Source organism: Xiphophorus hellerii, chromosome 14, assembly GCF_003331165.1.
Source record: "Xiphophorus hellerii strain 12219 chromosome 14, Xiphophorus_hellerii-4.1, whole genome shotgun sequence".
Classification (NCBI taxonomy): Eukaryota; Metazoa; Chordata; class Actinopteri; order Cyprinodontiformes; family Poeciliidae; genus Xiphophorus; species Xiphophorus hellerii.
Window position 1 is genome coordinate 16,542,775 of NC_045685.1, and position 26,728 is coordinate 16,569,502.

General features: G+C 37.3%; 1 protein-coding gene across 6 annotated transcripts in view; it reads right to left on the bottom strand.

Moving 5' to 3' along the window:
• Positions 1-26,728, bottom strand: part of kcnip4a (potassium voltage-gated channel interacting protein 4a) — a 147,045-nt gene that overhangs the window by 56,342 nt on the left and 63,975 nt on the right. Inside the window, exon 1 of one of the 6 annotated variants that reach the window (XM_032583038.1) lies at positions 4,228-4,687. The exons of the other annotated variants lie outside the window; for them this stretch is intronic. Within the exon in view, the coding sequence (XP_032438929.1) occupies positions 4,228-4,285 (58 nt within the window). The 5' untranslated portion in view covers positions 4,286-4,687. Of the gene's footprint in view, positions 1-4,227; positions 4,688-26,728 lie in introns of those variants that run through there. 6 annotated transcript variants of the gene reach the window in all.

Genomic DNA, 26,728 nt, shown 5'->3' on the forward strand with positions numbered 1-26,728 from the left:
TTTTTTTTTTTTGATAAATGGCTGCACAGGAGATCCAGCTTAGTGATTCATCCAGAAATAATTAAGGAGTAAAAAACACACACCTCATATCAATAACTACTCTGTTTTTATAGGAGTCCATAGGGCAAATCTCAGTGGCTAATGATGCGATCTGCATCAATAGGCTCATATCTGCTAAGATATGAACAATAAATTATCATGTGAATGCTAACTGTTCTCTCAATCCTCAATCACACCAAGGCACTTCTGAACAAGAGGAGTATTTCTGTGAACAGTGTTGCATGTCACAGATGGGTTGGAAGAAAAATTAATGAGATAAATTCAAAGTGCCTTTGGCAGACAGTTCTTTTTAAATTTTACAGTCATTATTTGCCTTTGACTGAAAGACTTGGGGTCTTTTCAAGTTCGAGGAAAGCAATAATTGAAATTAATTTTAATTTATGCAGAGCTAATACGGCAAGTTCAGCTCGCTTTCTCCGTGGTTGTTACAGTGAGCAGAGGGTCAGGAACAGCTTACATAACAGACGATTGTTGTATTCCTCCAAGGTTTTCCTGTTTTTTTGTGTAATGCGATCAGATGGGGCAGTAAGCGAACATGGGAAATTGGTGGGATGGCTACCTTTAAAGTGACAGCTGCTCTCGCCGTGGTTGGCCACCGTCTTCAATCAGTCCTGTAAACACCAGAAGGCCTGAAAGGAGACGAGGGCCAGCAACAAGCAGCAAAACTGGACAACCCAATCACCCCTACGAGTTACCGCCATTAAAAATTCAACCGAAAAGACGACACCGAAAGTTCAGAGTTTGCTCTAAATTCAGGCAGCTGCTTCTGACTGACAACATTTCAGAGTGGCGACGTGACTCATACTGTATTTAATGTTCTGCTGCTTCCATTTGAGCAGCTGAGCGTACCTCTCTCACTCCTACACAGATTTCAGCTCATAACAGCTCCCAACGACACAAACAGGCAAGACATTTCAGATGATTGAAAGCGCAAGGACAAACCCACCACAGCAGCACCGGCAGGTCTCTTATCTTCGGGGCATTTCACGCACGGTGGGAACACTCACAGCTGAGCCAGAAGAGTTGGAGAAGGTTACAATTTGAGTAGGTGCTTATTGGACTATCATTTCTCTACACAAGGATAAATGCAGCAGGAGAAAAAAATTATTTCAAAGCAGAGTGGGTAGAGAACCTGAACTGCAAGCTTTTAAAGAGTGAGTGTATTATTTGCCTTACATGGTGTGAGGCAGAGTGCGACACCATTTGCAAGCATATAGAAAATTCTATTTTCTATATGCTACAAACCCATGCAAAGACTGATATCATTCTTTAATCGTGTATAGGGTTCAGGTCACCAATCAATCAAGCAACCGAGAATCAGTTACACTTTAGTTGCTGCAGGTAGTTTTCAAGCTGATTTTACAGTAAAAGTTTAAGCTTACAGCCAAAATAGTTGTACATAAAGATTTAAATAGTCAGTGTTTTTTGTCAGGTAGTAACGTTAGCGATGGTGACAGAGCGAACCACCAATAAAGGCTTACAAATGTTTATTAATAAACTATACTGTGTGCACATTTATTAGAAAAATCTTCTTTTTGGTAATTATTTTTTATTAATCAGTAACTACAGTGCTCTCAGTTAATCCAAAATGTTAATAAACTTCAAACATGAATACATAAACTAAAAGTGAGGTTAAAATTGGGGCAACTAGTGCATAACGATTAAGCAAGAAAATAAGGACGTTTTCCTACCTCACTTTCTTATTTTCATCTAAGTGAGAATTATAAACAAATCTCAATACTTTCCAATAAACATTTCAGACCTCTCTTTCCAGTAACAGTGATCAGACTCTTTCAGGGATTCTGACATTTTCTTGAACTTTTGACTATCAACTTTTTGTGCAGCAGCAACCACAGGCTCCCACTCTCTGTTCAGAGAGACTGTTTTATTTCACTGGAAATCTCACATTTAAAAAAAGAAAACTGTCCAGAACTTCTCGATTGGGTTCAGGTCAGATGGTGGCCAAGTCGTACATTTTTCATATTTAATATTTTTACTGGCTGGCCACACAGAGGTGTACTTGGATGCATGTGATGGAAGATTGCCCTGCATGAGCGTCATTGTCTGATTGAAATATGCAGATAGTTTGAAGAAAGTCACTTCTAACTGGAAGAAGGTTTGGGAGATTATTTTGAGCCCATATTCAACCCAAAAAGGTCATAAATCGTACCAGCAAACATCAGTACCCCACCTCCATCTCGCTAGCATTTGATTAAGAAACTATGCCTAAAAATAATAATATAGTCAAAATACTCAATCAAAATTCATTTGCTTAACAATTGTGCGCACAGCATTTTACATTTTATTTAACTGATTGGAGTGACATTTCTAAATCTTACTCAGAAATTAATTTTATAATTTGAGAGTTGAAGCATTATGTTGGCTCTAGAAATGTGCAAGTTCAAATTACTTCAGTAAAAAAAAATCATTTTAATTAAGTGCAGTTGTGGGAAAAAGACTACCTTCCATAACCCAACCTTCAATGTTGCTAGTGTTAGTAGTTATTGTTTAATCTTAGGACTGCTTTAGCCATGCTCAGAAAGTTCCATCTTACAAATTGTATTATGTTATTGTGATAAATATCACCACCTTTTGCCTAAGCATTAGAATTACTGGTGGCCTGTGTAAATGTCAATCAACCCACTGTTTTCTAATTCTCCTGTACAAGACATATCTCTCCTGTGTGTGTTTGGGTAAAATTCAGAATAACCAGAACTTGCTAAAAAACTTAAATAAAAAGCTATTGGAAAAAATAATACAGCAAAATCTGATCATTTTATTCAAAAAAACCCTCTGTTTAATCTGAATGACACATTCTTACTGCATTACTGTAGAACAGTAGCGTTTTCACTCAAAGTCAACAAAAACATCAGACTCCGACACCTGCCTGTACAAGTGAGAAATGATTCATTTAGTTTGCTCTATTGGTGAAAAGATAAAAAAGGTTCATTCTTAATCTTTTACTATCTTGTTAAAATCCTCTCTCGTTGCTGTGAGCCTAATATTGTGGATCGTCTTGTGAGCTGAATATTTCTTTACATCCTCTCATTATTGTAATGCAGTTTTAGAGTTTATATAACAGTATATTTATTTTTTAAATTGTTTTTTAATTTTAAATATCTAAATAAATGTTATATTTGTATTTTAACGTTTTTTTTTTATAGCCATGTCTATTTTTATTGGCTGTTACTATAAAACACTTTCATTTAATAAATCTTTATTACTTTTACCAATAAAGCAGAGCAAAACAAATATTCATATTTGGTTTTTATCTGAACTTATTTTTACATTTCCCCCAGTAATTAATAGCAAACAATGTTTTTTTGTATTTATTTTTTTATTTAGGGATATCAAAGAAACATGAACCACCATTTTGGATGAGAAAATTCTCAATTAATCTGCTGTATCTCTTATTACAGTAGAGATAATTGTACCTCTACTGTATCCAAGCTGCAGTATATTATCTTAATGAAGTCCACTGCAGGACTTTATTTCTGTATTCCATGTTCTCCTTTCTAGGTCTCTATGAAATATGCTTACATAGCACATTACCGTAAGCTCAGTGATCTATTGCTTCACTGAGTTTTACAGAGTCCCTCATTCATTTTGCTCTCTGGCTCTCCAACAATCCCCCCGAGTGAAATATGATTTACTGTCCTTTAAGTGTCATCTCTTCTGTCTTTCCCCACCACACCACTAAATATAACCCCTGGCAGTTATTGTCTGCCAGCTGCCCCACTAAATCTTTTATCGTTCTTTAATGAAGAACTGACTTCTATGTCTTTTGTTATGGGTGGCACGCCGTGATGTTGATTGGAATAATAATGCAGGGAGTAAAAACACAATACAAGCGTCAGCTCTCTGGTGTGCTGCGTGTGCTCTTACTGCGAAAGCAACATTAGGCAAAGCAAATTGGGGAAAAAGTCAAGCGAGTTTGTGGAGTTCGGCGTGTGGCGTTTAGCAAAATGTAGCCAATTTCAAGGTAATTTCATGCACTGCTGATGTGGCAACATGAATGTTTGGGATTGCAGAGAAAAAAAAACAAGATTAACAAGAGAATTTTCTGGACCAGATGATGACATTTTCTAATCCTAAGACAAATAAGCTAAAAAGCAAACAGATGACATCTCAAATTATTCTACATCATCCTCTTTGAATCTTGCCTACCTGTCGTCTTGCGTCTTTGTTTCGGCTGAAGAGAGAAGATGACCATTAAAGCTCCCATGATGCCCTGCAGACTTTCTCACTTACTGATCTCCAAGTCCTGCAAGCTTTCACACACTTTCACTCCCACACTTGACAGGCTTCAAAAGCTTCAGATTGAGCGGAAAAAAGAAACACAGAGAGATGGATAGAGAAAGATGCTTGGAGCTTCGCATGAAAACCCAGTCCAATACACTCCAAACTTCTCCTTTATATCCACCTTGTGAGGTGGGCTGTACATCGAGGGAAAGGAGTGGGTGTAAAAAAGAAAAAAAAAAAAGCCCTCGGTTGAGTTTTGAATTTGACGCGCACGCTCTGCAGCCTCCCTCCCTTCCCCCGTTTTTTTCCCACTCTGAAGTGAGAGCTTGCCAGCTGATCTCTGCTCTGCAAATGCTACTTTGTACCAGTTGAGCATTCGGAGTACTCGAGCGCTTGGAGAGAAAGCCAGCAACGGGCACTGTTACTGGCACTCCTCTCTCGGGAAAAGAGAGAGAGGGCGAGCTCGAGCTGCAGATAGTCGTTTTCCGTACGAGCTTCTCTGTTTTCACCACGTCTCCTGCGGTGGACGGTGGGAGAAATCAAGCTGACTCTGAGACCCAGAGTGCGTACGGCGGGAGCTGAGGGCTTCACCTGGGAGCAGCTTGGGTAAATATTTAAATTATCTGCAGGCAATCACCGGTGAGCCATTTCATCAACACATTAATGACAGAACAGGAGCACTCCTGTGCTCGCGGATGTTATTCAATCCACCCACTGCAGATGATGTGCACCTTTGAACCCTTGAAAACAGGAATAAAACATTATGGATGTCCCAAATTCTAGTCCCTTGCAAACACCACACACCCTCTTTACCTTTCCCCCCTTCCCCCTTTTTTCATGTAACAACTACAAACGTAGGTGTATTATATTGAGATTTTATCTGAAAAGTGTGGCCTACACATGTATTCAGCAATTTGAGTCAATACTTTCATACTGTCAATAGCTTTTCACATATAGAGACTCAAATTTTTGCCCATTATTCTTCTGCAAAACAATTTAAATTCAGTCAGATTCACGAAATGTAGTTCTAGACTTTGACTAGATCATTCTAACACACATATAGCATTTGATAAAAACCATTCCACTGTAGATCTAGTGGTATTTTTGGAGTCGTTTTCCTGCTCCGATCTAAAGTCTTCCAACATTTACCTGTTTTTGGCTCCACTGATTTCCCATCAACAATTATTAACTCTCCTACTAATAAAGACAATGCATCTCTAAAACACAATACTGCCATCACCATCTTTCACAGTGGAGCACCTTCTTCCACATTTTTGTTGCGTCCATACAAAATGATTGCATATTGCAAATATGACTTCTTATCTCTGTTAGCATTAGCCGACTTGTTTCCATTTATCCAAAAAGTCCAGATTTGTGGAATTCAGAACATACAGCCATCGTGTAAATCAGAGAGCTGATTTAAGCTCTCTAAAAATTCAACATCACATTCAAGAGATAAACAGAATATTGATTTACTGTCAGCATCTACTGGCTTGATTTCCTTCTTTCATCTTAAAGATATTTCCCATGCTGTCACACACCCACTGAAATGAAGAGATTACCTCCTAGGTGTTGATCCTTTTTGCTGCTTATTCTGCAGAAACTGGCTGACTTTCAGAATAAACTTGGGGATTACAGTGAGGGTCTACAGGTCAGAGAAAAGAAGCAGCTCCCACATCTTTTCCAGTTTCAACTCTTTCCTTATACTGCTGGGATAAAAAAATAAAATAAAATAAAAAATAAAAAAGCGGCACAGACATGAGCCTGATGTGTCACATCAAAAGGAGAAAATAGAATGAAAAATACTTCCGCTCTCAAGCCTCCCACGCGCAGTTCAATTCATGAACTGTGTGACGGCGGTCCAATTCAGGAGCGGAACAACCGACAACTGCAATCAAGCACCAATTTGTGCCCACTCCATTAACCTGCTTCCTGTGAACCGCAAGTGCTTTGTCTGAGCTGCAGGAAGTCTTAGTGAAACGCAGGGTAAGGTCAGACTGAAACAGTACAGTTACCAGCATCTACTGTATCCTTCCAGTTTACTGGAAACAGCATACAAACCTAAGCTGTACCCAATGCCTTTTGAAATAAATGCAGTTTTTTTCTTTGTGCAGTCACAATAGTTGCAAATCTAAAAGAGTGGATCACCACAGTAGGAAAGCAAGATGGCTACTCCAGGTTCAGAACTTAAAATCTGAGGTTATGTGAGCGCTGTAGTGGAGAAAAGAGAGATTAATCAAAAGGCAAAACTCTCAATGTTGTCCGCTCACAAGCGGAAACTCCACACCCTGTGAAGTTTTCGCCACAGAGTGTGGAGAAAACTCCACACCCCATCTCGCCCCATCTTCCTTAGAAATGGGGCAAGAAACTCCGACAAGGGAATTTGTAGCTGTGTTGCTCAGTTCTCTACACAGAACAGAACTTCTATAAACTGCATAAGTCAGGCCAACTAAAACTAGTCATTCCCTTCATTAGATTTCCAGCCTTTTACAGTGAAGCTGCAGCTATCATACACTGTCAAAGTTTACATCAGGCAGTGTCTTACAGTTCAGAACTGGTGAAAAATAAGTGATGGAACAGACCAGGAAGGGACAAGGAGAAGCAGAGCTTCCTGTGTATTGCTGGGCTCCTGCTGTCTATAACAACATTACCAAGGATACTGTCAAGAAAATCCGAGCTCATCCCACTTCCCCATGCTGGAGATTTTAGTTTAACAGTAATAATAAATAAAGTTATCTTTAAAATGAATCACTCAAGTGACATCTAGGCCCAACAGTAGACTTAGGTGTCAATAAAATAAATCTGGTTGTGTGTGTTGTTTTTGTCTCATGCAAACTTTGCTTTAATTCTACTTTTTTCTATCTAATCATAAGAAATCATAGTCAGACAGAGAGAGTCATTAAACAGGAAAAGCAGGTTTCCTGGAAAAAGAGGAAGTAAGTTTCCAGCCTGCAGATTTATAAAAATAGCTGAGACTATTCCTTATTTTAAAACATGAAAGTTTTAAAGAATGAAATCTAAAACATTTTGAGTAATTTGATAAGATTCAAAGTAAAATACTTATATTAATATTGGTTTACTTGTAATAATACTTACAGTTACATTTGTGGGAACACTTACAAGAAAAACAAGTAACTGTAACTTTGGCATCAAATAATTAGAATCATGGATTATTCTTGGTTTCTTTTCAGAAAAACATCTGTAATAACTCACATTAGGATTATAATAAGGATAATTAATAAGTTATGGTTATAAAATCATAAATGAATGATAAATCAGAGAAGCTGAAGAAAATAAATGTGATATAAGTTATGGTTATAAAATTATAAATGAATGCTAAATCAGAGAAGCTAAAGAAAATAAATGTGATATAAATGTGATTTTGACATTGAACTTGAAATGGTGTAAAAGGTGTAACTGCAATTAAACATCACTGATATGTTGGAGGTAGATGGAAGGGAAAAAGGGGAACTAACAGGAGAGCAGAGATGATCAACGCCTTATTTAGAGAAAATGTCGTGCAGGCAATGGACATAGGAGGTTGAGCAACCCTGAGACATTAGCACAGACATCAGGACATAATGTCTGAAGGACAGTGATGGATGTGAGGTCATCTGTCTAAGCAGACAGCCAATGAAAACGCACCAAAAGGGTGGATAAACCCTATAAAAGGTAGGTGCAAAAGAGGAACCTTTCGTTGGATCCTCCGGGCAGCTTCGAGCCAAGATCGAGATGGACAAAGAACTCTGCAGCTGAAGAAGAGCCGGGGCCACGGAGGCGAAGACTGTCCTGCCATGGAGACCAACCCGTCTGGCCCACAACCTGTGGCTTCGAATCGCACTTCTCTCATCAGCTGGGTTCAGACCCCAAAGACAAAGATGAAGACAAAGGCAAAGACAAAGAAGAAGAACTGGTGCCTTTTTTCCTGCCAGCACCAAGTCCTGTGTGACCTCACCATCCATGCGGAGAGGAGGCTCATCAGACCTGCGGAGATCCTGGCCTTCATCGATCGGCGTCTTCCTCCTGCTGCAACACCTTCTTCATCATCAGGCCAGGTCTGGGGTTCAAAACGCCAAACTCCGTCCGTCTCTCTCAAAGGTTCCCTTTTTTAGTTCTCAGTGTCAGCAGTAGGGAAAGATAGACTAGATGATTGATTTTACTTATTTGATTATTTCTGCTACTGAATTAAGCTGTACTGACCCTTGCAAAAATGCCTTACTAATAAAATATTTAGCATAAAGAAAATCTAAAAGATGTTGTGGACATTCAGTTAATGAGTCACCTTAAAGTTCTTTGATGGTTGTAAAATAGCTGTGATGTTTGATTCTGGAGAGGAAAAAGTTTAAAATGTTTTTAGGTTGCTGGTAGCCCAAATTTAAAACGTCATCCTTGGGACTCGCCCGAGTCACTAAAACCTACCTGGTTCAATAACAAATGCAAGTTGTAAAATAGAGAACGAGCGACCGTTAACAGGTGTGCTCTGTGAAACTAGTTGGCTGTAGGCTGCTCAGTCTGGCTAATTCACAGGGGGAAGAAGGGTGGGACACCTGGATGTAGGCCGTCAGAAAACCAGGCGAATCGTTTCTCGAAACCAGCTTAAACAGAGTTTACTTCAGTTCTGGACAGGGTAAATCCCAGCAGATTTAGAAAACTCAATTAACCCGTTAGAAGGAGAGCTGGTAGCACATCTCCCCTCTCAGAAGAGGAAGTAGAGAGTGAGAGAGTAGAGAAAGGAGGGGGGGGGTGTTGCGCAGCAACAATACACTTCTCCTTCTGTGTATGCACTACAGCAAATTCTCAAATCCAATCTGTACCTGAGAAGTTTGCAGCCTCCAGAAAGCCAAAGTGAACTGGAAAAAAGTTTTTCTTAAGGTTGTTTGTTCTAAAAGAAGCAGAACTCCCTAGATGTTTTGGATGTTCAAGGTTATCTCTAAGGGGACCCATGGAGAGAATTGAACAACAAATACTTTCCATTTCCTTTTTCCTCGCAGGCCAATTTTATAGACACCTCGTAACCCTGCTGCAACTTTTCAAACAGCTGTCAGGTAACCTGCACATTTCTCACACTAAAAGGTTTTTTTTTCTACAAAGCAGTTCCAGAGCCAAAATAAAATAAAATAAACTGTTTTTCCACAGCCTGAAAACCTCTACACAGAAACAGATCTTTAAAAAAAAGACCTTCAATTGATTTTCCGTTTTGGTAGATGACTGCAGTGCAGTGGGAACATTTATCTAAAAAGAAAAAAAATAAATTAAAGAAAAAGATAAACTTTTGTTTTTTCCTGCAAACAAATGACCTAATGTCAGCAACTGTCTGATTTATAGATGCCGTTTAAAAAAAAAACGTTTGTGAACGCTTTGTAAAGCATCAGCAAATATAAACAACTCTGCAAATGAAGGATACACACACCATTTTAAGAAGAATTAACAACAATCAGCTGCTGATGCATAAAATTATTGTTTTTAAATGGACTGAAAACAGAAATTCCAAGAAAACAGACTGGAGCAATATGTGAAGTGCAATAAAAGAACTAGAAAATTTCTGAAGAAATTTAAGCCGGCCCTGCCAAAATGTGCTCGTCGGTTGGAACCCATGCTAACAATTAGCATCAATGCTAAAGTAACCTACAATGTACTCAATAGCATGTGGAGAGTTACAAGCATGTTGAGTAACATGGATTTAAATAAGTGTATAAGCTAAAATTAGCCAAAATGCTAATGTTAGCCTAAATGCTGCCAGTGGTATGTTGGGTATAACTAGCATATTGTCTCACATTGACTTCCTCCATTCACTGTGCTAAACATGGCTAATAAATAACAAAAAAAAACCCTAAAAAGCTTATTTTAGGGAAAAGGCACTGCCTGCTAACGTTTGTACTAAAGTTAATGCACTGTTTACTTCGTGCCACTTGATTACCAGAAAACGAGCTCATCTCATAGCACCAGATTAAAAACAAACATTGTTGTTGTTAAAAAAAAACAAGCTTTCCTCTGCTCTTTTGAAATACTACTCATCTTATGCTACTCAAGAATTGTGCAGTTGGTGAATTTTGCAGAAAAGAGAAAAGTTTTGGGTTTTTTTGTCATTGGTGATGAATACATTATAAAACAGACATTTAACACAAAAGTAAAATCCTGGTTTATACTTTGTGGCAGTTCATTAGCAGAAAAGAAACAGTCATGTCTTAACACCAAATTAATAAGTAACATTATTGCTTATAAAACACAAGCTCTTTTGAAATACTGCTTATCTGCTTAGACACAACAAATTTAGAGTTGGTACATTTTGCAAAAGTAGAAATCAAATGTTTACTTTGTGGCACTTGGTTTCCAGAAAACGCGCTCATCTCTTAGCAACAGATTAATAACAAATATTATTGTTAAAAAAAACATAAGATTTCCTCTGCTCTTTTGAAATATCACTTAGGAATTGTGCAGTTGGTGAATTTTGTAGAAAGGAGAACAAAAGTGCTTTGTCAAGGTGGCGTCACTTCAGTTCAAAAATTCTGCTCAGCCTGCTCTGTACTGGTTGTTCTGCCATCTCTTAAGTACGTCTACCCTCCTCTGTTGCTATGGTAATTAATTGTCTCTGAAAACCGTCATGTGTAAGAGGGGCAGACAAAATTCTCCCTCTGTTTTGAGTCCAACTGACACAAAACAGTGTCAGTTAGACTTTGTTTTGATTTGAATTTACTTACTTCACCATGGTTACTCGAAACGCTAACAAAAGGAATAGCACCACTCATGGGATCAAGCCGCACATTTTGAAATATATCATGCGAGGGGGCACGCAGCAGTACGAGCCGCATTAAATGTGAAAGGAAGTGGCAGTTACTTTGAGGGGGTAGAATAATAGGTGCCTTCCATGCATTGCTATGGCAGGCCCCAAAAACTAAATAGAGAACCAGTGCTATTTAAATGCTAATCTGACTGTAAAACACATTTTCTCCTTGTGTAACTAATGGCTAACCTCTGATCTGAAGGGAAACAATAAAATTGTTCTGCCATGTTTCTCTCAGCTTTTGAACCAATGATCAAACATCTGCCGCACAGCAGCACATGTCCCAGCTCCATGTTTGACAGTGAATTAAGAGCATAATGTGAGGTTGATAATCAGTTAATCAGCTGCTTATACACATGCATAATTGTGCTCATTATTGGATTTTCGACCCTGCTTCATGATGATAAGGATCATAGTGTAGAAGCGTATCTCCGCTGTCTCAGAATGAGAGGTTTAGTCTGAACAGGAAGTGGAGAACATCAGAGAGAGATGACCATCCTCATCCTCTATTCTCGGGATGTAACAATATAGGAAGTTTGGTATCATAATTACAGGCCCGGCGGCATGGGCGGGCATTAAGGGGCATTGCCCCCCCACAGAGTCAGAGGCTGCATAATTGTGCAAATTCATCTCTGTGATCAAAATTATGGATTTGATAAAATCCGTGAAAACATGCAAAAATACCTGACAAAAATTCTGACTCAGTTTTTCTCACCTACACACAGCATGTTGTCTGTATAGCATTATGTCCATTAGGAAGCTTTGCTTTGACAGTGATTCATTATGTCCCTTTGCTGTTAAAATAAAAGGCAAAATAACATAAAATAATGAATAAAATGACTAAACAACTTCTATATTTGCCACATTTGCACATATATTTTCATAACACCAATGGTACTTAAATAAAATAAACATAGACTAACCAGAAACATGATTTATGCAAAAGATTGCCTTTATCAAATGGAAATGCAAAGATCAACTGAAGCAGTATGCTAAATTAAACAAGTGTTAAAATACTTACTTTCTGCCTGCAGTTCGTCACTCATGATGAACCTAACATTAAGATCGTTTTTAGGGTTTTGACAAGACGTGATTAACAAATTTGAGAGCTGTCTTTTGATAAATGATATAACAAAGACAGTTTGCCACTTACTACGCACAATGTACATTGGGACTGCTGCATCTTATAAGCTGAGAGAATGTGTAAGCTGTTTTAAATTGGTTTAAAAAACATTGAGAGCATATGTGAAAGTATAAAGTGCATTCTGTCTTAGTTTATCTGATGTATTGATGGCTATGGAGAAAAAAAAAAATATCTCTGCAGATTAGTGTTTCTGCAGTTGATGGGTATTTTCAGAGCCACGGCCACAATCCTGTTAATTAGAGAAATCTAGCATGTTCATAAGTTAAAGATGAAGATGTTCAGAAAGCCGTTAACTTATAAACATCTCCAAAACACACATTCGGTTTTGTTTGGTGGTTGACATAATAATAAGCGAGCTTACATGATACCTTTTAGACCCATGAAAGACAGAGACGCCACCAAACAATAAGCAGATATTTACATTTTCTTGCAGAGAAACACTGTAGTTTCAGCTTATTTTCTCTATTAAAAATAATAAACTGCATAGAATGAATCATCAGTGAAATCAGATGAGCATGGCTGCTCAAAGAGTTGCTTAATTATGTTGGAGCTGTGATGGCTTTTCATTAGACGAGACGCTCCACAAATTGGGATGTTTTAAACAGATGTCCCCTCCGAGGCTTACACAACACCAATCTACTGGCTGTAAACAGTCAGAATCACCACTTGTGTGAGATGCAAACTGGAATAAAAACATGTTTTAAAATCAAGATGAAGTCTGGAGAACACCATTCTTGCTGGACACTGCAGTTAATTTAATAATACTAATTTAATAATAATAAATACAGAACACTGATAGAAATGCAGGCTAAATCATGGGTTTTATGGGCTTTTTTCTTGCTGCTTCCTCCATCTGTCTGTCTTTCTGTCCTCCGTTCATCTCATGCTGTACAGCACTTCGTTAAGAGACATCCTGTTAGTCAGTAGCTCTTCGTGACTCACACAGAATGGTGAGCCACAGGTGGGCTCTTGCCCTCACTGTCGTTTGAACTGCGAACAACGAAAAAAAGGAAATAAAGCCCAGCCACGACTCCTGCAAGCTTATGAGCAGCAGTTAAAGTTAGACAGAGGTCGTGAATCTGATAAGTCGAGCGGTGAGTTGAGGGTTCAGACCAAGACAGGAGATTTAAATAAAAAGTAAAAGAAAGGATAAAGATGTTTTGTTTTAAATGCAGGCGTGCTTATACCCATTTAGGTTATCTTTAGACCATCCCCATTAGGAGATGCAGAAACAGCTCAGAGTTTTCTAATAAAGAGCTGCATTGGTTTTACTGCTCTCTTTAAACCATCACACTCCAACAAAAGCAGTAATTTCATCTTGTGGAAAATAAAAGCTGCGAATTGTGTCCTGGTTCTGTGAGGTGGAATTATCTGTTTAACCACTCGGATGCCTTTTAAGCCGGCAATATAAATCAAGCTCTTAAAGTGGTCATATTATTCTGAATATAGCCTTCACTTAATATCACTTTTCTCTTGTTCAAGGCAATTAAAATGAACTTTCACTGAATTTAATCCCCCAACTAGAGATAAGTACCTAATAAAGCGCCACTTTAAATAAATCAAGCTTTTAAGATGCGCATGTCCTTAAACTATATCATGAAAAAAAAAAACTTTCAAATTATTTACTTTGGTAAGATTTGGTTGAGGCTAATTTTTAAAAGGTGATAAAAATAGGAAAAGCTAAGTAATCAACCCTTAAGGACAGAAGATGTAATAGCATTTATCACAAACTGTTGATCCAAGCAGTTACTGAATGGAGTCTATTTAAGTTGCCTTGTAAAAGTATTAACATCCCTTAAATTTTGCCAGAAAATTCAGTACATTTTATTTGCATTTTCTTTGTTTACAAACACAGAGAAGCGCATAATTGTGAAGTAGAAAGTGACATATGGCTTTAGAAGGTTTCCAGAAATAAAAACGGTGTAAAGTATGTATTTGTATGCACTTCTCTTTAATCTAATACCCCTAAATAAGATCCAGTGCAGGAAAATTGCCTTCTAATTTGTAAACGTGTGTGCAATACCTTCTCATTATAAATCCACTGGTTCTCGAAAAGGTTTATTAGAGAAGATTTGTAAACAAACATCATAATGGAGACCAAGAAACACGACAAAGTCAGGGAGAAGGTTGTGGAGATGCTGAAAGCGGGATTAGGTGATGAAATTCAACTGAAAATAGAAAGAGTGCAGCTCAGCTTGCAAACCTCCCTGCTAAAGTGAAAGGGCAGACAAGGACGGCATTAATCGGAGAAGCCTTTAGTGAGTCTGGAGGAGCTGCAGAGGTCCACAGCTCAGGTGAAAGAGAAAGAAAACTACGGTACACAACGTGTTTGATGTTTGCCACAGGTCAGGTCTGATCAACACTGAATTTTTTCCTAAAAGCAATTTCTTTCAGCAGCTAAAAGCTAACTGTGTTCATCACCTGAAGCGGGTGAGAGCTGATGAAAAGATGGATGGAGCTGCATACAGGGTGCGCCATGAAAACCTGATAGAGACCGCAAAGCAGCTGAGACAACAAACTCCTAATCTAACACCCTGAACTACAATGAAACAAAAACTGAACACATATGGAGAGTATTCGAGGTATACCATGGTTCTTACCTACTGACATGTGACCTTGAAAAGGATTACACAGATATAGGAAACCAGTTGGCAGACAGTTCAGGATATGAAGGGCAAACAATAAAAATACATTACTGTACTATTGTAGAATAGAGAGAAGGTGTTTCAATGTAGAGCTCACATTAAACCACTGAAAAATATAATTCGTGTGTCATTTCTCAGTTTAAACAATTGATATATTTCTAAATTATTATATTTGATCTACAACCTTTAATTTAACCTCTCACAAACAAACACTAGTCTTGTTGTCCACTAAGGGGCAGCAAAACTGCACCAGTCTCTGAACTTCTTGCTATAACAATGATACCAGATTTCCCACCGAGGAAGATTGTATTGAACCATCTTTTCCCTGCTGCCCAAACTGAAATAAGTCAGGAAATTAAACACAATTTTCAATTCTTGTGTTTGGTTTCAGTATGAAATGAGGGAAAAATACATTTCCTTCAGAAGAGCAAAGTCATAGCTCTGTTTACAAATGATGCATAAACAAGAAGCAATCCTTTAACAATTAATGTTATTTTTCATTTGAAAATTCTCTGCAGATTTTGTGTGACCAAGAAATAAACTAACCCAACTAGTCTTACCTATCTACATAAAACCTAAACCATTTCTTTTTTTCCCCCAAACTCCATTCAAGTCACATAACAAAAACAAAACAAAAAACAGACTAAATGTAGCCTTAACTGAACAAAAGATCATTTCAAACAATATTTTATACTTATTATTTTGTCTTATGTAACAATGTATAACTCTGGCTACTACTACCACAAACTACTGCTGTATTCCAAACAGAAGAGGGCGCCAACGATCTTCAAACAGCCTTCAGAGCTCCTGTACACGCTCCGTCTGGATGGAGTCAATTCTTTGGTGGTTCACTGCAAAGTAAAGAGCTCCAAAGTTATCCTGCTAAAAGCCTACATGCTGCGATAACATTTCCCCCCATATAAACAGCACGTAGATGAAAATCACACTGCCTTCAAACAAACACACATCACTCGCAGCACGGATTTTACAACCAAGATTAGAAGCCCTTGACAAAAGGAACAATGTAAATAACAGAGAGCAGACATCCCTGGGTTTTTTATTTTATTTTCCATGACGTCTACACACAGTCTGCGAGGTGTCAGAAAGGTTAGGTGTCAGAAAAACTATAAATCTTTTTTTTTTTGTTTTTCCAACTAGAATTCTGCGTCGGCTCTGGATGAGAGAACAAATGTACCACAAAGACACGGCGTGATGACCAACTCTGTCTGATGGCTGCAGAGAGCTACGAGGGGAAGCTCTCTGGAACAATCAGTACTTTCCAGCTACACTCTCCTGAAACTATCTGAGAACTGCAAGCAAAGCCAGAGAAAATAAGATTGAGAAAAGATAAGAAAATGTAAGGCGCTATATTGTTTTTGTGGGTGATTAGACAGGGTGAGCTGAAAGAAGGAAGAAATACAAGTCAAAAAGCCTTTTTTTCATGAGATATAAGGAAACAAGATGGCCACTGTAGTCCAAGCAGCAACTGTTCTGTTCTGTTCTACATATTTATATTAAGGACTGATGGGAATAACAATAATATTTCCAGGTTATAAAACTCTGCTATATAAAACACATAAAAATTACAGTAAACATGGGTTTTAAAACGTAGTACAGATCATATACTGAGTGGTGAAAGAAAAAAAAAAGAACATCACAGAATGCAGCAATAAAAATAGCTAAATTTGCATGCTCAGCAGTTTTATGCCTCCAGAGTGGCACAACCGTTCCTCTGCTGTCTACAACCCATTCATCTGTAAAGTGACTTGGCTATGTTGCTGCATATCCTGCCCCATATGGTCCTAATCAGTGGCCATCAGGCCTCATGATGAGCCCTGCATCCACCTGCCATCACTTCAGACAAATGCTCTCTGGGAACAAAGGTTATTTCTCCTCTGATGACGGAGCTAGATTAAAATGCTAATTTTCAAACGCCACAGCTCTGCTACTTATTAAAATGTGTTTTATGAATGACAATAAATCACCAAATGTTTAAATCATTTCAGGAAACAAAACACTTCATGTCCAGAAACCTGTGGCTGTGATAATAATGCTTTCAGAGGTATATCATATGTGCATGTGATTTTTTTTCATCATCATCTTTCATTTACAACTGCTAATTGTGAAGAAAAAACATCCAAAAAAAAAACAAACAAAAAAAAACTGCCAAGATTGGCACTACATGTTTTTGTTTTTATTGCTTTTGGTTCACTAGTTAACTTTTCTACCATCTTGAGAGATTTTGTGGCAGATATTCACTCACAGATAATTTATCTAGCTTTTTTTTTACGGAGTAAGAATTCAGCGGATAACTTTAGTCTAGGCTAGGCGCTTTAAATTCCCATCTGTCATGGAGTGTTGTGAAATGCTGTGAGTTTTCTGGAGATCTCAGAAGCAGTCTACAACCTACACAGACTGAAGATCATAAACAACAGAGCTGCTTATGAAGAAAATGGTTTTCTTTCTGTAACCTACTAAAAGCTTTTGTGCTTCTTGTAATTTCATTTTTGGCTCTGTTGCTGTTCACTCTTATAAATATGTAGGAGTCTTGATTGCTCACCTTCAGGAACATTGTTTTTATGTCTTTATATATAAGGCCTACTCTCAATCCTGTCCATGTTATCATCTTACCATGACACATGCTGGTCGTTATTCACTTGTTGCTTTATGTTGTATTTGGACTCTCTGAACTTGGTTAAAGAGATTCTTTCCACTCAGCAGCTTTAGCATTTTCCATAATGACTGGAAAATGTCAGAGTTCATTTCATTGAGTGCTTCTAAATCAAAACCAAGAGTCTTTGAGGCCAATTCCAAACATGTGATGATTTCAAACAGATTGCTTGCAATTTTTTATTTATTTGTCCTTGTTCAGGAGGGTAATTGTTGTAATTGTATTTGATAATTGCTGCTCCCTATCATGGCTAGGTCTTCCTTGAAATTGAGGTTTTTAATATTACACCTTCTTGCTTAAATAAAGGTTAACTAAAATTTAAAAAGTTTTGAATACCATGACAAAATGCAAATTAGTTTTCAGTCTTTTTCATTCAGTAAAAACGTTCACTGAATGAAAAAGTGAAAGTTTTTCACTTTTTATTTATTTTTCAGAAATTATTTATGCTTGACCACAGCACAAATTATTTTATGCTCTGGTTAAGCATAAAATAATTGCTTTACCAGATCATAAAAAATAATATGATTATAATCATCCATATTCACAGCAAGTTAGGTCAGAGATTTTATTGATAAAAGAAAAAGTTTAGGAGAAGATTCGGTTTTCTATAACAGTAAATCAACTCATGCATGTGAAGGAGTCATTTTATTTTATTATTTGAGAATAATTCATCACTGGAAAAGGGGATTTCAGACCATAATACATGGGGTTAGAGTACTGTTTTAGATGACTTTCTTTAAAACTACATTCAACTGAATAAATCAATCAGCCTTTAAAATGAATTGTGTGTTTAACACATCTAACAAGGGCTTGCTTTTGGTGAAAGCAACTGGTAGAATATTGGCTCCACTGGTCAACCTGTTTTTTCCTAATCAGTAAAAACACATCATGTGGAAAGTGCCAGCCGGTTGTGCTGAAAACGCATTTTGGGGTTGACAATGTTGCTGAGTGAACCACATTCGAAGTTAGCAATTTATGTCAGAGAGGTGTTTAAAGGTCATGCCAGAGGAAAGACAGAAATTCAAAATGCTTTGTAAAAAGAAACGGTTTTCAATGTCTGCAGCTCATTAAGGCTCTGAGAGAGGATGCACCAGGAAAGCTAAGCAGAGAACAGAAAACTGGCTCTATTTTTTCCTATTGATCCTTCAGTCTCTGTCATGGATCATGTTGGATTTTAAAATGTTGATAGCCTTTTGAAAATCTCAGTTTTAAAGGGACGATTTGTGTTCACTACAATATACTAAGGCTGCTGTTTTAGAGATACCTGTGCTAACCATGCTAACATAAGATGCTGAACTGTAATCATTTTGTTTTTCCTTGAAAACAGCGACTGCTCACACCTGGCATGACATCGCTTCTGTTTCAGAAATAATTACTGATTGCCCCATGTAGAGAGGTTCAAAATATATTTTAGATGCAGTTTATATATATGTATATATTTCACAAATTATAGCTGTTAAGAAAAAGGCAAGCAACTAAAATTGTCATTGCCAGTATTATTTTACTTTTTGATGTAGCCTCTACTGTGTGACCTTTCAAATCCAGTGTTGGCATATTCTGAACTGTAACTCGTACAACGGCAGTTGTGTAAATGTTGACTTCATTCAACAAGTAAACGTGACAAATATTGAGCATAAGAGAAGACATGCTGCAAATTTCTTGATAGTTTGTAACTTTAAATCCAACCAAAATGAACTACAGGATCATCCACATATCAGATAGACATAAGCTTAATTTAAGTTTTACTAATCTCAAATCAAAGTGGATAAATGAATAAACTGTAAAAAAAAAATACTTTTTTTGTAGTACTTTGTGAACTAGTCAAGGCTATCTCTAATTTTTAAAGAGAAATCAAAGTCAAAACTTTACCACAAAACTGCAAATGGTGCACTCTCGTAAGAATGCTGGAAAATGAGTTAAAAACTAACTCTTCTTTAACTGCAGTGAGCCGACAGCTCGGCCACATCCCACAAGTCCCAAGCTAACATCCTGCACCAGCAGTTAAATCTCCAACATGGACGCCGGCCAAGCAGTTCCTGTCAGGCGTGAGGTTCGATTGCACCTGCTTGACTTGATCTGTTATTAAGGAAACCTCATCTACTGGCGCTGTGCACCCTTTAGTCCCGTGTCACATTCTTTTGTTACAAACAAACACAAAGTTTCTGTCAGTGTGATACCCATCCAATTGTCACAGTCCACTGAGCTGGATGACATGTAAAAATCGTCTAAGAGAGTCAAAGACGACACAAGAAAGGCAATAATTTGCCCAATTCGGTTATAAATTTATGAAGTCATGCCAAAATAAATCTTCAGTGAGCAGCACCAAATGAAAAATCAGCACAGATGGCCTTGAGCTGATAAAAAAAGAAAGTCTGTTTCTACTCTTGCAACCCAGACTCCTTTGTCTTTTCTTAATGCTGTGAATATTGCATTCCACTGTCGTAATGAGCAGTGTTCTCACACCAGAGTCATCTCCAAATAAAAAGCTATGAAATTCACACTGTAATGTGAAGAGGAGCAAAATAAACCTTTCGGTACAGTAAGCGCCTGCGTGGTTGCCGCATTTATTTGGGGGACAAAATTGCTGCAAAACAAGCAGCTCGGACGCGAGATGAAAGTAAGATTTAACGCTCTTTTGAACCGGTGCGGTCCAAAACCCCCAGCAGCAATAAACATCACTCCTCACTCTGCTTCGGTTTACTGATATTCCATATACTGTACATTACCATTCAACACATTATCTCATCCAATTATGTTCCGCTTGAGATGGTAAGTGAGCAGTTCAGTCCACTGCATGAGGATTTATACTGAGCTCTAAAAGGCAGTATTAAATATGCACAGTTGAATCAGCTGGCTCTGTTTAAGACGCATATCTTGCTCAGCTTAGAGGGTGGGGATTTATTCAGGACGTATAAACACACCAGGGGAAAGAGCAGCAGTGGTTGCTGCTCATGCCGAATATGTAATAAGACTTTTTAATGGCACCTGTGCAATACTGGGTGACAATTAAAACAAGAGAAACAAGAAAAAAAATGCTGGTTTTACAATAACTTGCCGTTACAGCAATTTTTTTTTTTAACATGTTATGTCCAGAAATATATTTATATACAAGTTATATTTGATATATACTGTATATAGTAATTTTATACAAACTGAAGATAACATAGTTACTTGATTGTGCTATGAAATGACACTATGACAGGAAAATACATAATATTAGCTCCTTAAGATGTATGTGACCAATATTTGCTTGTTCTAAATATATCATCATGGTCTGTTCATACGGTTTGTAGTTGCTAGACACTGAAGTAATTAAATAAAAAAAGCAAAAAGAAAGAAAAAGCAATATAGCATATAGTTTTTCCTAATTTGAGATACATCTCGTTGCTTGTACTTGTGACAGTGCAATGACAATAAAGTTGAATTCTATTCTATTCTATTCTATCATACATCTGCCTTAATGTCAGGTATAAATCATTTTGATAGAACTTTGTGTTAAGTTGAATCAGAATGTAACTTGGAAAAAGAAACTGCTCTTTGAATTAACTATACATTTTTATAGTAAAAGTTTATGTCTCAGTACTTATGTGGCTCCTAATTTTTTTTTTTTGCAGGACTGAGGGGAAATGGCTTTTTGAAGTGCACCGTTTGCCCACCTCTGCCTTCGACAGGCACCCTTGAACGGTCCTTGGATCACATGAAGTTGCATGGATGACACATTCATCAAGTGCATCGGGCCACCGTCTCATCTGAAACCTATTAGGCTGGTTCTGATGACAGCTTATCAGCAGCAGTGACAGGGGAAACACAAACCGTGTAAATGATGCTAACACAGACGACGGGCTGCAGTTGCCAACAGCTTTCTATTTTTAAACCGCAGAGGAGAGGGGAAATCCTTCTTACTCACATAAATAGCAAGACAAGTTGGGAAACCTTCAGTACGTAATCCAACACTCATTGTGCAGCACTCAAGTGCTCCTATACTCTTATTTTCATCATATTTTGGAACACATTACATGTCAGTGTGGGGGATTGTTGCAGCAAAAGTATCATAATGAGAAACCAGCCTTCAGCTCACTTTCAAAGGCTGGGAAAACGATGATGTTTACTGGAAAGGGTATTTAATTTACCATCTGTTTTATCTGATGGACTGCAGAAAGACAAAGAATTCAAATAGCAGCAAAGCAAAATAAGATTAGATGCACATTGTTTGAGAAGATGAGCTCAGTATCCAATTTAAAAGCTGAACTCAAGCCAGAAGCCTTCGGTCATTAATCCTGTGTGATTGAAAAGAGGATATCAGAGAGCGTCTTTATTCCATGCTTCTCCAAATCAGCACAGTTTGTCGGTACTAATATACTCGTCGTGACGGTGGGATTCTGAAGATCTCTGAATCATTTATGTAATGAAGGACAGAAGTCAATGTAAAACATCCAACAAGACTGTCAAAAAATGTTTTCAAAGGTTTAGTCTAATTAACCCGTACCTAATATCTTTAGAAGAGAAGATGATCTGCACACAGGAGGACTGCAATTTTTTTTCTAATTCTTTATCACCTGATTAAGCTCATCCATTTTACTGCAAAAGTTTCCCAACTCTGCAGAAGCAGAGACAAAAACAAACCACTGATGGTGACTGTTGTACAGAGGCACTGTTACAGTATTACATCCTTATCAGATTCACACCAAAAGCAGGAAACAGGTAATTTCATAACATGCTTTCATTTCAATAGAAATCTTCTACTCCATTCTTCATGCACTGCTCCTCTATATGCATGCCAACCAAATTAAGATGTTCTGGTTTCCAATTTTTTTTTTCTCTTCAAAGTTAGCTCATATACAGTACTTGGCAAAGTGTTGATTTAAAAAAAAAATCATTTTCTATTTGTAAAAATGGAAGGAATGTAATGGAACTACAAACCAAAACATGGCCATCCACTTAAAACTCACAGACTGATTAAGGAGAGCAGTGATCACAGAAGCAGCAGGAGGCCTATTGTAACTCTGGAGGAGCTGCAGAGATCCACAGCCCAGGACTTGTGGATGCACTTTTGAAAGAGCGTCAATAAGAAAGCCAAATATGGAAGTAGTCCTGTTGTCACAACAATTCAGGGGTTGTGACAAACTTTAAACCGCAGCGAAACTGTGGAAGAAGGTTCGATACTCAAACGAGACAAAAACAACTTTTTTCCCAGCATATAAAATGTAGTGTCTGATGGAAATCTATCTTTGTGCTCAACACACCATCCTTGCTATAAAACTTGGTGATGGCAGTATTATGCTGTGAGGATTCAAAATTATTTTATCTACTGTTTAATCAATTGAGAAGAGTCATTAGAAGTATTTGTGTTTTGGTTCAGAAAAGGGTCTCATCATTATAATCATCTTCCTTTAATTGCTATGTTGTCTAGTGTCCAAAATCATGCAAGCCTTAAAACTCTTATTGGCTCTGCTAAGAGAACCCAGTGCAGCTTCTGCCACGGAGTTCTTCAACAAACTCCAGGTCATCTTAAGAAAAGGCACAGAGATTGTTTTGTTCAGCCATTGTAGTGTATTTCCTCCACTTATGTGTGAGAGTCTCCAGACCTCATAGACGGATGCATCCACTTGTACGTAAATTATTTACTGCCTGTCCACATTTTACGAGTGTAAGGGTGTCTGAGTGGGTGGTAATCTTCACAGGGGCAGCTCAAGGGCCTGTGTTTGTTCTTAAACTGGACTTCTCCTCACTCAGCAAGTGTTCCAGTTCATACCAAACCTGCATTTGCAAAATTCTCCCAATTCTTCATAAGAATCTCAGGTTTATATGTCAATATTGTTTTTATTTTAGTAATGAAACAGCTATTCAAAAGTATTAATTTATTGACTATCTACAAAACTAAATAAATTTTTTTTTTCATTGACATTTCTACTTTATTCTACAAAAAAAATAAAAGACCACAAAAACACACATTCACCATATTTCTTATCCAAGTGCACCAAATGGATTTTTAGTTCGGATACATTTTCACGCATGTGATCAATGTCAGACATGTAGAAATTTGAGTGTGGAAGAGAACGTAATTTAGAAAGCATTATTAGCACCAGGCTTTAGACGCTTTAGACTATCTAGTAGTTTTTTTTTTAAATCTTTGAAATGTCAACTTACAAAACAAATGAATCCAAACATCTGATAACTACTTAGGCGTGAGATGCTGAAGTAGTGCCAACGAGGCTGAATACTATTTATTTAAGATCAGTAATAGGACAAAAGTAAATTTACTGTTCACCTCAACCAAACAGAGAGCTCACATTTTAAAACTAAGAAAGTTTACAAGAACTGACACTGCAGTTAACTTTTTGAAAAAGAATACTATGTTCTTTGGGGGTTGCAGCAAGATGCAAGTCTGTGAAGAAGAAAGCAATTTTCTTTGCAGCAGTTTGCTGGTACAGCAGAATCAGACTCTAAACACCTGAACAAACTGAAAAAGAGGGCTCCACTGTAGTCTGTATTGCTGATAACAAGATCAGGAATGTTGCATAAACTGATAGAAATGGACAACAATGCACCCCGGCCATGCCTTTTGGTGTAGTGGGATGAGGGAGTCTTCAGAAATGTTTTATCAACTAAATCTAGATTTTGTCAATAAAAGCTTTTGTAAATCAGTCTGTATAATCAGTCAAAGTTACTCATTTTGTCTGAATATTGCCATTTGCCCTAATGTGTCCTTTCCTCTTTTTTATTTTATTTTGTTAGAAACTGTACTCATTTTTAACCCAGAAAAGGAATTAGAACAAACTTGGAATCCAGAGACTCAAGTTCATTAGTCACTCTTTAGCTTGTTTTTTAGAAACTATAGAGTACTCACTATTTAGATGTAGAGAGACTAATATTATTGCAACTCAGAAAAGGAATTCGAACAAACATAGAGTCCAGAAAAAATTCTTCCAGAACAGGAGCATTTAGTTGTTATTATTACTTAGAAACTGTGGAGTACTCATTACTTTTACAAATTTAGAGCATAATTAGAAAGTCCAGAGAATACCTACTTATACTTATCAAGCATCCCAGAAGTCCAGAGGATACTTACTTACTTACACTTATTTAGCAACCCAGAACAGGGATTAGAACTTGGAACCCAGAAAAACTACCTTAGCAACTACTTTTTAGACTCGTATTCATGCAACCCAGAAAAAGAATTAGACCTGAGGATACTTACTTATACTTATTTACCAACCCTGAATAGTAGTATCTAGTTTGTTTATTTTGGATCAACATTACGAGCTTTTTCTTCTTTTGCTCTTTCCTTTGGTTTGTTATTTTGTTTTCATTTCCTTTTAATTCCTGTAAAGCACTTTGTATTGCCTTGTTGCTGAAAATGTGCTATATAAATAAAATTACCTTCACCTGAATCATGTGGCAACTAAGGCTGCACAATATATGTATACTGTTATCAAACTCTCAATGTGGATAAGGTAATTTTTTAACAAAAAACTGTATAATTTTAAAGTTAATTAAAGTTAGCTAATCATATAAGTAAAAGGAAACAGCCTTATGGCAGTAATGTATTTAGGGATGCTTGTTGTTAATAGAGCAGAAAATCTATTAGGACATTAGATGTCATCAAGAAACTACACAAAACTGCAGATATAGTTAACTTTTTCAACAAAGTATATCATTGAGATAAAACGGATGAATCTACTTTTTTATTCAGTAGCTGGATATGCGCACTATTGGATTATATGCGAGTTTAACAAGCTCTCCAAGCTTTGAAATTCACCTTCACACTATCCTGCAGTGGCTGAACTTTCACCCCCATCGAGCTTTTTCCATAAACAGCAGATCAGTTCAGTAACAGAACCAGGATGAGCTCGAGCTCATAAAATTTAAATGATGCCAACATGACTGCAGATACAGTATAACTGCATGAATTATGCACAATATTGTAAACACTGACCTCACGGCTACAAAGATAATTTCTGGTCAGTTTGAGGTGAAAGTAAAACGCTTCCCTCGGGGCCAGGTGGCAAATGCTACTCAACAGATATGAATTAGGTAAACGGAAACGTTGCCATGATGGCAGCCGAGACCGTTAATGTGAACTAAAGCGTTTGGGTTGTGTTTAAGTGATCCGGTCATGGCTCATTGAGGATCCATATGTAGATGCGAGGGAACATGTGGTGAGAGCAATTAGGAAGAAGTGATGGCATCTGTCAGTTTGTGAGTCAAAACATCTTTTCTGAGAGCAAAACGAGAGAAACATACAGGTCCACAATCAAAATTTGAATTATTTAAAATTAAGATAGAAAACAAAAAACTATATTTAATATACATGTTTGTCATTTAGATTTTTATGCATACATAAAAATGACACATAATACATTTGATAGGTAAAACAATCTGAGAAATATGCAGAAATCTTTTCTCATAACATTTGAGATAAAGATCCTGAGATAGGTGAAAAATGTATTCAAAAGACAAAAGAATAACTTATGAGCCTATTAGAAAATTATTGCATATTCAAACTAAAATGTTCAACGTAGCATATCAGCTACTAGAGCTTTTTATGAGTAAAGCAAATTGTGCCCTTACTTTTGCATGTTATCAAGTTGATTTAAACGGCATCAACATTATTGTGAAACCAGATCAGGTTGCTTAAGCATGAGAAGTAATTACTTAAAAAAATGGGGGGGTTTGTAGATCATTTGACTTTATTACCATCTTTAAAGTAAAATAGGATTTTTGCTGTGACAGTGTTTGTTTATGGAAACAGTAAGAATTGTTCACATGGTGGATGGTGCATGGTGTAGCTCAACCTTGGTGATTCTCTCTCCACTTTTCCTGCCTGACAACTATAATTAAAAGGCCACAAAATGTCTCAACAAATATTTATGAGAGGTTATTAAAAGTAGGAAAACTAGGGAACAATGAAAATTTGAATGTGAAAACAACAAAAAGAAAATATTCCTTGAGGGAGATGCGAGACAAAATGAACCGATGCAGAGCAATTACAAAGAGATGTGAAAGGAAAAACAAACCCACTTTGCAACAGTCTTCAATGGAGCGTGTTTTCTATTAATTCATCCATGGAACCAGTCAGCCTTTTTTTCCCCTCTCGTCAAACTCCTTTTCACCGAGCCCCGTCAGGCTGATGCAGTCTCTGAATCATGTGGTCTGTCCATTATTATTAATGTAAATACAGACTC